The 15,661-nt window shown below is 42.0% G+C and overlaps 1 protein-coding gene across 1 annotated transcript in view; it reads right to left on the bottom strand.

Annotated features, from left to right (window-relative positions):
• LOC134221769 (relaxin receptor 2-like) overlaps positions 1 to 15,661 on the bottom strand; it is a 195,396-nt gene that overhangs the window by 157,769 nt on the left and 21,966 nt on the right. Inside the window, exons 6-10 of the mRNA XM_062700956.1 lie at positions 7,300 to 7,368; positions 1,522 to 1,593; positions 1,296 to 1,367; positions 1,050 to 1,121; positions 562 to 774 (exon numbers count right to left, since the gene is read on the bottom strand). Of these exons, the coding sequence (XP_062556940.1) occupies positions 562 to 774; positions 1,050 to 1,121; positions 1,296 to 1,367; positions 1,522 to 1,593; positions 7,300 to 7,368 (498 nt within the window). The remainder of the gene's footprint in view (positions 1 to 561; positions 775 to 1,049; positions 1,122 to 1,295; positions 1,368 to 1,521; positions 1,594 to 7,299; positions 7,369 to 15,661) is intronic.

The raw sequence follows: 15,661 nt of genomic DNA on the forward strand, positions 1-15,661 counted from the left end.
AAGAGAAAAAAGAAGAAAGAAGGAAGTATGAAAAAAGAAGAAAGAAAGACGGAAGAAAGAATTAAAGAAGGAAGAAGATGGAAAGAAGGAAGAAAAAGAAGGAAAAAAGGAGAAAATAGAAGAATGAAAGAAGAAAGAAGTTAGAAAAAAGGAAAGTGCAATATGGGAGAAAGATGGAAGAAAAAGGCAAGTAATAAGAAAGAAGCAAAGCTAATGGAAGGAAGGAAACACGTTCTTTTGTCCTTTTAGCTTGTGACGCAGTTTTTTTGTTTCGACCTTTTGTCCCTTCGACCTTTTGACCCTTCGACCTTTTGCCCTTTCGACCTTTTGACCTTCGACCTTTTGTTCTTCGACCTTTTGACCTTCGACCTTTTGTCCTACAGCCTTGAAAAACATTTGGTTCAAAATAGGTTTTGATTAAATTTAGCTAGAAATTATGGGTTTGTATCAAATTTTGGATAAATTTAGCTAAAACTTTGATTCAGTTTCGTTTCAATTAAAAGCGGATTTGGATTGGCTTTACAACATCTGGATCAGATTAATGCACATTGATATACTCACAATCCTATTAGACTTGGTAGTTTAGTGTAGGTATCGTTGACCACCGAACGCAATAGATTTTCGGACAGGTAGAGATGCTCTAGGTTGGGCAGATTCAGTGCACCCACGGCGATGGTTCGGATTCGATTGTGGGCCAGCGACAGCGTCCGCAGTGAAGTAAGCAGTGGGATCATTCCCAGATGCAGCTTCGTGAGTTTGTTGTTGTTGAGGAACCTGTGTAACAGTGTTTCCGAAGGAGATAGGAATAAATGTTTTTATTATTCTATCCGGAGATGTCAATCTAACAGCATATCAATAACAGTTGAAATATCAAAGCGACTTCAAAGAAATTATTAAAGGCCTTCATTGAACAGTTATGATGACTGATGCAATCAAAATGTCCAAGCATTTTCTGTATCATAAAACTTGCTCAACATAACCTCATCAAAGCTCGATTGTATATTCTACAAACTGTTCCAACCCAAAACAAAAACGCTATAAATACTCACAAATTTCTCAAACTCTTCAACGGGCGCAAGACTTCCTCCTCAAGTGACTCGATTTGGTTATCCCGCAAATCACTGTTTCCACAAGTTCACATTACCGACATGTTTTCATGTCACGTGTGATCGATTAGCAGGTTGTAAGAAAACATAACAAAAAAAAGAACAAGTATGTTACGATTGATATCATAAATTATTATTTAATGGTCATAGCTCGCACATTGTGCAAAATCTTGCTTTACGCATACTTACAGCTCCTCCAGAAAGTCCAAATTGGCAAAGTTTCCGGCAGTCAGTTTCATAATCTGATTCCCACTCAGGATGCTGGCGATTGGGATGGAAGGAAAAAGTCGTAAAACAAGGAGGGTCAGAAATGCAATCAAATTCAACGTGTCAAAACACAAAAGATGATGTGCCAGCATAGCACAACCCACTGACTGTCCCAGCGGCCCCGGGTCGGGATGGATTCGATACTTACAGTGTGTGCAGCCAAGTGTTGGGTGGGAAGAAAATGTCCGGCAGCGCTTTTAATTTGTTCTGATCCAAGTGTCTGTCTCCCGGTTGGAAATCGTTCAGCAAAGATGTGGAGGTAAATCAAACAAGTGAAAAAGGTTTTAGATGTGATCTGTTCCTTATCGATTTTGTTGGGAATAACAAGTGGGATTTGGTTGTCGAATTCAATTATTCGAAGCAGGAGAAAACTAATGTATGTGAATTTTCTACTCACAAAAACATAGACTAAAGACTTTATTCGAATTTACTCGCGAGAATATTTTGCCTGTCCACGGTAAACAATTTTGAATTATCACGAGAAATTATTCCAGGTTTGACAATTACAGTACAAAACTAAGCATACAAAACAGTTTCTAGTAAATCTGACAACAGTCCACTTTATTTCTTTAAGAACTCTATCTCGGAGATCAAACATTCAAAACGTGAAACATTTCCAAAGAATAATATTTCATTTCTCATTGAAACGAATATCAATTAAAATGTTTGATCTGCATAATATAACTGGATGGAATAAGAAGACATAATCTCTACCGAAATAAAGATGCTATTGAGACGATACACAACAGACCGCATCGTGCTTTCGTGCTGTGCGGTTCTTTCTCTCTTTGCGGAAGGAAGTTTTTAATACTACCCGAAGCTATTTTATTTTCAACGTTGCTTCTTAGCGCTATTTGTACCCACTGATCCCGTTACGATCTTTGCAAGGACCCGTGCCTTCGTTTTACGTTGGACCCGTTTGCGGAAGTAAAATTCCGACAAGCGGTGGTAATCCTGCAGGGACACCGTTCTGGGAAAAAACCTCTTAGAAGGTCACGTCTCCACGCTCAGCAATGAGTATTAACAAAAACAAGAGGAAGGGGGAGTCTCTGAATTCTCCACTTCCTTCAAAGAAACAAGGTTTCAAGACCGTCCTGCCCAAGCGCGGAAAAAATAGAAGGAAGCTGGAGAATTCAGATATTCCTTCTAACTCTAATATCGGAAATAATTCTTCTCCAATCGAACTGAGCAGTTCGATTTGATTAATGATGAAATTGAGCAAATCGAATCTACCTCTAGCCCAGGTGATTCGATTCATGCGAAAAAGCAAAGGATTCCGCCAATTGTGGTATCTGTTGCCGAGTTTTCTGGCTTCCGGAATGAGATTTTGAGTAACCTTCAGGGGATCAAGGTTTCATTTCAGATTGCTAGGAAGGGTGACTGCCGCGTTTTGCCGGGATCCTTTGACGATCGCAAACGTCTTCTTCACTATTTAACTGAGAAGCGCCATAAATTCTTCACATACGACGACAAAACTGAGCGATTGTTCAAAGTCGTCTTGAAGGTCTCCCCAGTGATGACAAATCACTGGATGAGATTAAAATTTAAATTTCTCAATTACTTGGATTTTCACCAGTCCAAGTAATTGAGATGAAAAGAAATCCCATTCTGGTACTTCCCAGAGGGCATTTCTCAAGAATTTTATTTAGTTCATTTTAACAAAGTGAACTAAATAATATGAAAAGTTTGGAAAAGGCCTGTATTATGTCTCATGTCCGTGTTACATGGGAACATTTCCGCAGGCCTGGGGAAACTTCCAAAACCCTACCCAGTGCCGTAAGTGCCAAAGTGGGGTCATGGAACCAAGCATTGTCACATGGATGCTAAATGCATGATTTGTGGTGGAACCTCTCACGCCAAGGACGCATGTCCTGTGAGAGAAGATTCCAATAAATTTAAGTGCGCAAACTGTGGGGCAATCATAAATCCAATTTCTGGGAATGCCCTTCACGCAAAAAGTTTTGAATTCCCGTGCAAAATTGATGACGGAAATTCCAATCGGATCCCAGATTCGACGGTTAGAAATTTTTCAAACGCTCAAATTTCGAAACCGGTTACCGGTCGAGCAATTCATACCCACCACAATTCACAAACAAATTTTGCCGCTCGTCAACGGGTAACAAGCACTTCAGTAAATTCCAATTTTTCCAATGTACCTACGTATGCAAACATCGCTGCTGGTAGACCAAATTTCTCTTCTCAAAATGAGGTTTATACCCATGTCCGATTCCGATTTTGATTTTTTAACTGAACAATTGCATCACATGATTGATGCAATGTTCAAAGCAAATACCATTCCTGAAGCTGTTCAGGTTGGTATAAAGTACACACAAAAAATTGTTATCGGACTCCGTTTCAATGGATCCAAATAATTGTGTGAAAGTTCTAAATTGGAATGCCCGCTCTCTAAAGGGTAAGGAAGATGAATTATTCAACTTCCTTTCAGTTCATAATGTGCATATTGCCATTATAACTGAAACGTATTTAAAACCAGGACTCTCCATTAAAAGAGATCCAAATTATTTTATCTACAGAAATGATCGTCTTGACAGCGCCTGTGGTGGGGTCGCCATTGTCATTAATAGACGTATCAAACATAAATTATTTTCTTCGTTTGAAACCAAAGTTTTGAAACCTTGGGAGTTTCTGTTGAAACAAATTTTGGACAATTTTCCTTCATTGCAGCCTACTTGCCTTTTCAATGCAATGGGCAGCAAAAGAATTTGTTGAAAGCTGATCTTCAAATTCTGACTCGCAACAAATCAAAATTCTTCGTAATTGGTGACTTCAATGCCAAACACCGTTCATGGAATAATGCTCAAAGCAATTCCAATGGTAAAATTTTATTTGAAGATTGTTCTGCGGGATATTATACTATTCAATATCCCAATGGACCAACTTGTTTTTCTTCCAGTCGAAATCCTTCTACAATTGATTTAGTTTTAACGGATTCAAGTCAGCTGTGTGGCCAATTGGTAACTCATGCTGACTTTGACTCTGATCACCTTCCTGTGACATTTGAAATCTCACAAGAAGCCATTTATAATCCAATCAGCTCTACTTTTAATTATCATAGAGCTGATTGGGATTCTCTCAAAACGTATATCGATAGGAATTTTGATGTTGATATTCCTCTCGATACCAAAAGTGATATTGATAATGCTCTCGTATCTTTGACAAATTTAATTGTCGAAGCCAGAGGCATTGCAATTCCGAAATGTGAAGTTAAATTCAACTCCATTATTATTGACGACGATCTTCAGCTACTGATCCGTCTTAAAAATGTGAGAAGAAGGCAATACCAAAAAACTCGCGATCCCGCGTTGAAAGTTATTTGGCGATATTTGCAAAATGAAATTAAAAAACGTTTCGCTATTCTGAGAAATACCAACTTTGAGAATAATGTCTCGAAGTTGGATCCCAGTTCGAAACCCTTTAGAAATTAACAAAAATTCTTAAAAAACCTCAAAAGCCAATTCCAGCGCTTAAAGAGGGAAATAAAATTTTATTAACAAATGGCGAAAAGGCTCAAAAGCTTGCTCAGCAGTTCGAGAGTGCCCATAATTTTAGTCTAGGTCTCACTAGTTCAATTGAGGATCAGGTTACACGGAGCTTCGAAGACATTCTCAATCAAGAGAATGTTTTTGACCCTTCGTTGGGAACCAATTTGGATGAAGTGAGATCTATTACTAGAAAATTTAAAAATATGAAAGCCCTGGGTGATGATGGTATTTTCTACATACTTATCAAAAACTTCCTGAGAGCTCTTTATCCTTTTGGTTAATTTATTTAATAAATGTTTTCAATTGGCATACTTTCCAGATAAATGGAAAAACGCCAAAGTTGTTCCAATTTTGAAGCCGGACAAAAATCCAGCTGAGGCTTCTAGTTATCGCCCAATCAGTTTGCTTTCTTCAATAAGCAAACTGTTTGAAAAGATTATTTTAAATAGAATGATGGTTCATATTAATGACAATTCTATTTTGCTGATGAGCAATTTGGTTTTCGCCATGGGCATTCAACCACTCATCAGTTATTAAGAGTTACGAACTTAATTCGGCTCAACAAATCTGAAGGATATTCGACTGGAGTTGCTCTTCTTGATATAGAGAAAGCATTTGACAGTGTTTGGCATGAAGGTTTGATTATAAAATTGATGAATTTTAATTTTCCTCTGTACATCATTAAACTGATCCAAAATTATTTATCAGATCGCTCACTGCAGGTAAACTATCAGAATTCTAAATCTGATAGATTACCTGTAAGAGCTGGTGTCCCCCAAGGCAGCATACTGAGGCCCATATTGTATAACATTTTTACTTCTGACTTACCTGATTTACCACCATGGTGTCAAAATTCTTTGTTTGCAGATGACACGGGCCTTTCACCCAAGGGGCGAAGCCTTCGTATTTGTAGTAGATTGCAAAAAAGTTGGATATTTTCTCCACTTACTTGCAAAATGGAAAATTTCGAATGCTTCCAAAACTCAGCTTATAATTTTCCCACATAAGCCGAGAGCTTCTTATTTGAAACCTTCTAGCAGACATATTGTCACTATGAATGGGGTTCCAATTAATTGGTCTAGCGAAGCTAAATATTTAGGACTTCTGCTAGATCAAAATTAACTTTAAAAATCACATTGAAGGCCTTCAAGCCAAATGTAACAAATATATTAAGTGCCTATATCCACTTATAAACAGAAAATCAAAACTTTGTCTTAAGAACAAACTTTTGATTTACAAACAAATTTTAGACCTGCCATGTTGTATGCTGTGCCAATATGGGCTAGTTGCTGCAATACCAGAAAGAAGGCACTCCAGAGGATTCAAAATAAAATTTTGAAAATGATTCTGAAGTTGCCTCCGTGGTATAGTACCAATGAACTTCATAGAATTTCTAATATTGAGACATTGCAACAAATGTCCAACAAAATAATTTCTAATTTTAGACAAAAATCGTTGCAATCTTCTATTGCAACGATTAACTCCTTGTACCCTTAGTATAAAATAGGTTAAGTTTAGTTTAAGTTGAAAACATTGTAATTCCTACATGGTTCAATTCAACCAGAGGAAAAAATTCTAACTGCCAGAGGCAATTGAAATGTATTAATAATAACTAAAAGCGTAACATAGCAAATAAGGATGATAGTGTTAAGAAAACACGGAACACCTAGTCTAAGAGATGAATGCATGTATTAGATAATTAGCAAATAAAATTAGTTAAAAAAAAAAAAAAAAAAAGAGACGATACACAACATTAGTTCAAATTGTGGCAAATTTGTTTGTGCCACTGAGCACATATTCTTCTCAAGATAAGAAAGGAAATGAAAACGCAATGAAAAAGGAAAGTTCCATTAAACCGAAATCCATTCTCCGAACCAAGCCAGGCTACCAGCAACGACCTTCAATTCAATTAAGCTCATAAGGATTTAAAACCAACTGAACGAGCGGAAATTTTTCGCATCGTTCGACGCCGGAGAATCCTCGCCGTTAAACGCTTAAATTTATGGTTTCCACTCAACTACGAAGGAATCCGCTTGCATGAACTTTAACTGACCGCATTCGGATTCGGAAAAAATGCGGTTTATCTGGCAGTGATTCAAACTCTTGAATAAACTTTGCACAATTAATTTTCGATAATTGCTGCCTCGTACTCCGACGGAATACGCACATAGTCATCCACGGTTCAGATTACTCCGGGAAGTTTACTGCTGTCATTAATTTTGTCGTCATTCGATCTCCGAATTTTCACACCAAGCCCTGTGGATGGATGAGGTCATTTTCAGCTAGCACAGGCAGCTGCGGAACAAATTAATCTAATCTGTTTTACCTTTCAGCTTTTAGATCGCATACCACAAGCATGCTCTCAGAAGCACGAGACTTTTTGGAATTGAAAAAAAAAATACACCGATAGTAGGAATACTTACAATGCGTACATATCGTTCAAAGTCCTGGCTGGTGGTTCAATCTCTTCAATCAAGCAGTGCTTGAGGACTCTGTGAAAGAAATGGGTTGAAAAGAAAGAAATTAGGCCAAATTTAGCTTGTTTAAAATTTTAGTTGATTTGTGTTCGTCATAACTTGAAAGGGCTGGATAAATTTTCCTCATTCCTTCGGCATTTCTGTTCGTTTATGTTTTAAGGTTTTACCTTAAAGTTTTTCTTTATTTACGTGTTTTCAAATAAAAACAGATTAATAATCCCATCCTTATTGAATCTCAAGTTGAGATTGAATAAGAGTAAAAGATCATCTCGGAGAAGCAAAAAAATCCACTACGCCATAGCTCCGGTTAGCGTAGCAAAGGTATACTGTGAATAGCGCCTTGGTGCTTCTCATGATCCGTTTGCATGCATTGCATTGCAATTAGGCTTTTATCAGATCCACCTCTCCTTACCATTCATTCATAGGCACGGTAGGCATAAAGCCTCGTCCAACCGAGAATTAGGGCAATCCATCCAATTAGGATCAGGCAATCCATAAATCCAACCAACGGATGGCAGATTGTAATACAGATCTGCATAAAAGACACTTGAATAGCATTTTGGCCTGTACAAGAAGATTTTAATATAACCATTGTATTAAAATCTTACAATTTTGTATTATTTTAATACAGTATTTGTATAAAAAGCACACATATTTTTGAATCGAAAGGAATTCAAAGGGAATATCAGGAGCGCTCGGAGTAATTTATTAAAAGTTCTTGTATCTGTGAAATAATGTAATGGGATTCAAATGTGAATTTCTGAAGTAGCTCCTAGTGGAATTCCTGGGGAAAGTTCTGAATGATTTTCCGGAGTAAACTCTGAAATAATCAATGGACGAACTTCCTGAGGAACAATTTCGGAGGTATAAACTTTCGGAGAAAAGTCTGAACAAATTTCTGGAAAAAGTCCTGGAATAAATTCCGGAGAATTCTTCAAGAAACTATCGTAGGAATTCGTGGAGAAATTTTCAGATAAATTTCTAGGTGAGCTTCCAGAGGAATTCCTGGAGAATATTTCTGGAGAATTTCTGGAGGAACTTCCTGAAGTATATTTTCTGGAGGAAATTCCGAATAAATTCCTGGAAGAATTTCTTCTAAATTCTTGCAGGAACTTTCAGAGAAATTTATGCAGGAACATCCGGAGGAATTATTGGAGGAATTATCACATTCTGAAGGGATTCCTGGAGAAACATTCTGAGAAATTGCTGGAGGATCTTCCGGAGGAATTCTTGGAGGAACTTCCGGAGAAATTCCTGGAGGAACTCCCGGATAACTACCGAAGAAACTACCGGAGGTAATTCTTGACAGATTCCTAGAAAATACTGAAAGAACTACCAGAGGAATTTCTGGAAGAGCTTCCGGAGAAATTCTTGCAGGAACTTTCAGAGAAATTCTAGGAGGAACTTTCGGAGAAATTCCTTCAGGAACATCCGGAGGAACTACGGAAGGAATACTTGGAGGAACAACCGGAAGAAAAACCTTAAGCGACTCCTGGAGGAGCCTTCTGAGGAATTCCTGGAGGAACTTCCGGAGGAATTCCTGGAGGAACTTCCGGGGGAATTCCTGGAGGAACTTCCGGAGGAATACCTGGAGGAACTTCCGGAGTAATTCCTGGAGGAACTTCCGGAGGAATTCCTGGAGGAACTTCCCGAGGAATTCCTACAGGAACTTCTGGAGAAATTCCTGGAGGAACTTCTGGAGGAATTCCTGGAGGAACTTCCGGAGGAATTCCTGGAGGAACTTCAGGAGGAATTCCTGGAGGAAATTCCGGAGGAATTCCTGGAGGAACTTCCGGAGGAATTCCTGGAGGAACTTCCGGGGGAATTCCTGGAGGAACTTCCGGAGGAATACCTGGAGGAACTTCCGGAGGAATTCCTGGAGGAACTTCCGGAGGAATTCCTGGAGGAGCTTCCGGAGGAATTCCTGGAGGAACTTCTGGAGGAATTCCTGGAGAAACTTCTGGAGGAATTCCTGGAGGAACTTCTGGAGGAATTCCTGGAGGAACTTCGGAGGAATTCCTGGAGGAACTTCGGAGAAATTCCTGGAGTAACTTCCGGAGGGATTGCTGGAAGAACTTCCGAAGGAATTCCTGGAGGAACTTCCGGAGGAATTCCTGGAGGAACTTCGGAGGAATTCCTGGAGGAACTTCCGGAGGAATTCCTGGAGGAACTTCGGAGGAATTCCTGGAGGAACTTCCGGAGGAATTCCTGGAGGAACTTCCGGAGGAATTCCTGGAGGAACTTCCGGAGGAATTCCTGGAGGAACTTCCGGAGGAATTCCTGGAGGAACTTCGGAGGAATTCCTGGAGGAACTTCCGGAGGAATTCCTGGAGGAACTTCCGGAGGAATTCCTGGAGGAACTTCCGGAGGAATTCCTGGAGGAACTTCCGGAGGAATTCCTGGAGGAACTTCCGGAGGAATTCCTGGAGGAACTTCCGGAGGAATTCCTGGAGGATCTTCCGGAGGAATTCCTGGAGGAACTTCAGGAGGAATTTCTGGAGGAACTTCCGGAGGAATTCCTGGAGGAACTTCCGGAGGAATTCCTGGAGGAACTTCCGGAGGAACTCCTGGAGGAACTTCCGGAGGAATTCCTGGAGGAACTTCCGGAGGAATTCCTGGAGGAACTTCCGGAGGAATTCCTGGAGGAACTTCCGGAGGAATTCCTGGAGGAACTTCCGGAGGAATTCCTGGAGGAACTTCCGGAGGAATTCCTGGAGGAACTTCCGGAGGAATTCCTGGAGGAACTTCCGGAGGAATTCCTGGAGGAACTTCCGGAGGAATTCCTGGAGGAACTTCCGGAGGAATTCCTGGAGGAACTTCCGGAGGAATTCCTGGAGGAACTCTCGGAGGAATTCCTGGAGGAACTTCCGGAGGAATTCCTGGAGGAACTTCCGGAGGAATTCCTGGAGGAACTTCCGGAGGAATTCCTGGAGGAACTTCCGGAGGAATTCCTGGAGGAACTTCCGGAGGCATTCCTGGAGGAACTTCCGGAGTAATCCCAGGAGGAATTCCTGGAGGAACTTGCGGAGGAATTTCTGGAGGAACTTCCGGAGGAATTTCTGGGGGAACTTCCGGAGGAATTCCTGGGGGAACTTCCGGAGGAATTCCTGGAGGAACTTCCGGAGGAATTCCTGGAGGAACTTCCGGAGGAATTCCTGGAGGAACTTCCGGAAGAATTCCTAGAGAAACTTCTAGGAGGAATACCTGGAGGAACTTACGGAGGAATTCCTAGAGGAACTTCCGAAGAAATTCCTGGAGGAACTTCCGGAGGAGTTCCTGGAGGAACTCCGGGGGGAATTCTGGAGGAAATTCCGGAGGAATTCCTGGAGGAACTTCCGGAGGAATTCCTGGAGGAACTTCGGAGGAATTCCTGGAGGAACTTCCGGAGGAATTCCTGGAGGAACTTCCGGAGGAATTCCTGGAGGAACTTCCGGAGGAATTCCTGGAGGAACTTCCGGAGGAATTCCTGGAGGAACTTCCGGAGGAATTCCTGGAGGAACTTCCGGAGGAATTCCTGGAGAAACTTCCGGAGGAATTCCTGGAGGAACTTCCGGAGGAATTCCTGGAGGAACTTCCGGAGGAATTCCTGGAGGAACTTCCGGAGGAATTCCTGGAGGAACTTCGGAGGAATTCCTGGAGGAACTTCCGGAGGAATTCCTGGAGGAACTTCCGGAGGAATTCCTGGAGGAACTTCCGGAGGAATTCCTGGAGGAACTTCCGGAGGAATTCCTGGAGGAACTTCGGAGGAATTCCTGGAGGAACTTCGGAGGAATTCCTGGAGGAACTTCCGGAGGAATTCCTGGAGGAACTTCCGGAGGAATTCCTGGAGGAACTTCGGAGGAATTCCTGGAGGAACTTCCGGAGGAATTCCTGGAGGAACTTCCGGAGGAATTCCTGGAGGAACTTCCGGAGGAATTCCTGGAGGAACTTCCGGAGGAATTCCTGGAGGAACTTCGGAGGAATTCCTGGAGGAACTTCCGGAGGAATTCCTGGAGGAACTTCGGAGGAATTCCTGGAGGAACTTCCGGAGGAATTCCTGGAGGAACTTCCGGAGGAATTCCTGGAGGAACTTCCGGAGGAATTCCTGGAGGAACTTCGGAGGAATTCCTGGAGGAACTTCCGGAGGAATTCCTGGAGGAACTTCCGGAGGAATTCCTGGAGGAACTTCCGGAGGAATTCCTGGAGGAACTTCCGGAGGAATTCCTGGAGGAACTTCCGGAGGAATTCCTGGAGGAACTTCCGGAGGAATTCCTGGAGGAACTTCCGGAGGAATTCCTGGAGGAACTTCCGGAGGAATTCCTGGAGGAACTTCCGGAGGAATTCCTGGAGGAACTTCCGGAGGAATTCCTGGAGGAACTTCCGGAGGCATTCCTGGAGGAACTTCCGGAGTAATCCCAGGAGGAATTCCTGGAGGAACTTCCGGAGGAATTTCTGGAGGAACTTCCGGAGGAATTTCTGGAGGAACTTCCGGAGGAATTCCTGGAGGAACTTCCGGAGGAATTCCTGGAGGAACTTCCGGAGGAATTCCTGGAGGAACTTCCGGAGGAATTCCTGGAGGAACTTCCGGAGGAACTTCCGGAGGAATTCCTGGAGGAACTTCCGGAGGAATTCCTGGAGGAACTTCCGGAGGAATTCCTGGAGGAACTTCCGGAGGAATTCCTGGAGGAACTTCCGGAGGAATTCCTGGAGGAACTTCCGGAGGAATTCCTGGAGGAACTTCCGGAGGAATTCCTGGAGGAACTTCCGGAGGAATTCCTGGAGGAACTTCGGAGGAATTCCTGGAGGAACTTCCGGAGGAATTCCTGGAGGAACTTCCGGAGGAATTCCTGGAGGAACTTCGGAGGAATTCCTGGAGGAACTTCGGAGGAATTCCTGGAGGAACTTCCGGAGGAATTCCTGGAGGAACTTCCGGAGGAATTCCTGGAGGAACTTCGGAGGAATTCCTGGAGGAACTTCCGGAGGAATTCCTGGAGGAACTTCCGGAGGAATTCCTGGAGGAACTTCCGGAGGAATTCCTTGAGGAACTTCCGGAGGAATTCCTGGAGGAACTTCCGGAGGAATTCCTGGAGGAACTTCCGGAGGAATTCCTGGAGGAACTTCCGGAGGAATTCCTGGAGGAACTATCGGAGGAATCCCTGGAGGAACTTCCGGAGGAATTCCTGGAGGAACTTCCGGAGGAATTCCTGGAGGAACTTCCGGAGGAATTCCTGGAGGAACTTCCGGAGGAATTCCTGGAGGAACTTCCGGAGGAATTCCTGGAGGAACTTCCGGAGGCATTCCTGGAGGAACTTCCGGAGTAATCCCAGGAGGAATTCCTGGAGGAACTTCCGGAGGAATTGCTGGAGGAACTTCCGGAGGAATTTCTGGAGGAACTTCCGGAGGAATTCCTGGAGGAACTTCCGGAGGAATTCCTGGAGGAACTTCCGGAGGAATTCCTGGAGGAACTTCCGGAGGAATTCCTGGAGGAACTTCCGGAGGAATTCCTGGAGGAACTTCCGGAGGAATTCCTGGAGGAACTTCCGGAGGAATTCCTGGAGGAACTTCCGGAGGAATTCCTGGAGGAACTTCCGGAGGAATTCCTGGAGGAACTTCCGGAGGAATTCCTGGAGGAACTTCCGGAGGAATTCCTGGAGGAACTTCGGAGGAATTCCTGGAGGAACTTCGGAGGAATTCCTGGAGGAACTTCCGGAGGAATTCCTGGAGGAACTTCGGAGGAATTCCTGGAGGAACTTCCGGAGGAATTCCTGGAGGAACTTCCGGAGGAATTCCTGGAGGAACTTCCGGAGGAATTCCTGGAGGAACTTCCGGAGGAATTCCTGGAGGAACTTCCGGAGGAATTCCTGGAGGAACTTCCGGAGGAATTCCTGGAGGAACTTCCGGAGGAATTCCTGGAGGAACTTCCGGAGGAATTCCTGGAGGAACTTCCGGAGGAATTCCTGGAGGAACTTCCGGAGGAATTCCTGGAGGAACTTCCGGAGGAATTCCTGGAAGAACTTCCGGAGGAATTCCTGGAGGAACTTCCGGAGGAATTCCAGGAGGAACTTCCGGAGGAATTCCAGGAGGAACTTCCGGAGCAATTCCTGGAGGGTGGATTTAAACTAACTTGGGTATACATACATTCTTTATTTTCTGAAGACGATTATGAATGGAATAAGTGGGTAATTAAGTAGCGTATGATTTTTGAACGCATTTCAATAACATTTAAATCTCGTAACCTTTTTTCCAATGGTTTGTATCATTCTTCTTCCCCGCAAGATACATGCTCTTACATTGGCGGGCAAAGAAAATCTTTCAATTAATAACTGAGGAAATGCTATTAGAATACCAAGTTAAAAAGCGGCCCTAGCTCCACATGGAATTTAGAGCCATTGAAGATGAAAAAGAAAGCGAAGAAGAAGAAGGATTAATCAGATGAACAAAAATGACACTCTGAAACAATTGACAAATACACCCATATAATTGAAAACATTTTGATTTCGTGATTTGTTCGTGATTAGTTAGTACCGTTTTGACCCAAATCCCGAACAAACTCATATTCCGAACAATCATAACATGGAGATATATATATATATATATATATATATATATATATATATATAGATTTATATTTATATTATTATTGCATAAATATACAAATTTTCACGGCAGGCGTACAGATTAACAACTTTAGAATCGTCATACAATGTTATAACAATGAAATTTTCCATTTTAGTGCATTTAAGGTGATGTTTGGAATTCCAATCAAAGTGTTCAGCATTTGAGACAGTTTTTGACAGAATAAAATTATTCAGCATTGATACCTACAACCAATAAAATATAATTATCAAGCGCGTATATTCTCTATTCTTGCACTACCCGATAGAAACAATTGGTCAATAAAAATATTTTAATTGAAAGTGTTCTGAATATGAGTCAAAACGGCAATCGAATTTAATCTAATGGTATTTTTGAAGCTATTTGCGTGAAAGATAGCACAAACAATTTCAGACTACTATGTTGCACTGCACGTATCAGTGATGCTCTCAAAGGAGTTTAGCGATCATGATACTCAACCTCTATTCAAATCGATAATTTATTATTATTTATTCAGACTAAGGCCGAAGTGGCCTGTGCGGTATATAAGAGTCTTCTCCATTCGGCTCGGTCCATGGCTACACGTCGCCAACCACGCAGTCTACGGAGGGTCCGCAAGTCATCTTCCACCTGATCGATCCACCTTGCCCGCTGCTCAAATCGATAAGGCACTAATTATTGGGGCGATTAATCAAGACGTGGTTTTCATTGAGTGAAAGCTTCTGAGTACTCCGTTTAGCCATGGGAGCGTCCACAAATTACGTAACGCTTAGAGGGGGAGGGGGATTGAGCGAAGTGTGACGTTCCATACAAAATGTTCAGATGTTTCATACAAAAAGTGCGACATAGGGGGAGGGGAAAATACCCAATTCTTGTGTTGCATGATTAATGGATCTTCCCTATGTAGATTTTCTTTTAACCTGCGCTTAATGGGGAAGAGCCATAATCAGTATAAAATGGAGAAATAATTTTCCTCATACTAATTTGCCTACAAACTTAAAACGTCTTGTAATAAATCAGTTTTATCCAAATGCACGTAAATTTTCGGAGGACACTCAGAACATGATAAAAAAAATTAGATGACAAGCCTGTGGTGGTAAAAGATTGTATTGAATTTCCACCCGTAAACATCCTAAGGCCGAACCGAGAATCGAACTGGCTATCATAGGATTGGAAATCCTACGTCTTTGCTAGCAGGCTGACTGGAGACTCCCAACTGGATTTGTATTCGGATGTCAAGGGATCGACTTGTGTTTGAACATTTAAAATATGTCCAGTTTGAGTCGGGTTATGGTTGAATATAATATTGCACTCCAGGAGCTGGTTCGGTTATAAAATTAACACTAAATTTGCCATAAGAAAAGAGTTTCAATATGTTGCCTTATGAAAATGATTTTTAAAAAAAGTGAAGTTTGTTCGAACCATGGACGTCGGGATCAATAGGACTGCATGTAGACCACATGACCATCGACGCGTAAATGAAGCACTGTTAGTGGAAACACTGTCATTTAAAGATTGGCGCCAGTTGTGAATTTCGAAAGTCTAGTTCATAAATAAATACATCCAGTTTGATTGTAATGTGAAACCAAACCATCTCTTTCCCTACTGTGCACTTCAAATAATCTGAACGTTGTTTCTATCTGAATTTTCAGCTACATTTCACTGCAAATGCTTAAAAAATTCACGTGAAACTTACGTGTCCAGTAAATGAGAAATCTATGGGAAAATGATGCAG

Source organism: Armigeres subalbatus, chromosome 3 (genome assembly GCF_024139115.2).
Source record: "Armigeres subalbatus isolate Guangzhou_Male chromosome 3, GZ_Asu_2, whole genome shotgun sequence".
Taxonomy (NCBI): Eukaryota; Metazoa; Arthropoda; class Insecta; order Diptera; family Culicidae; genus Armigeres; species Armigeres subalbatus.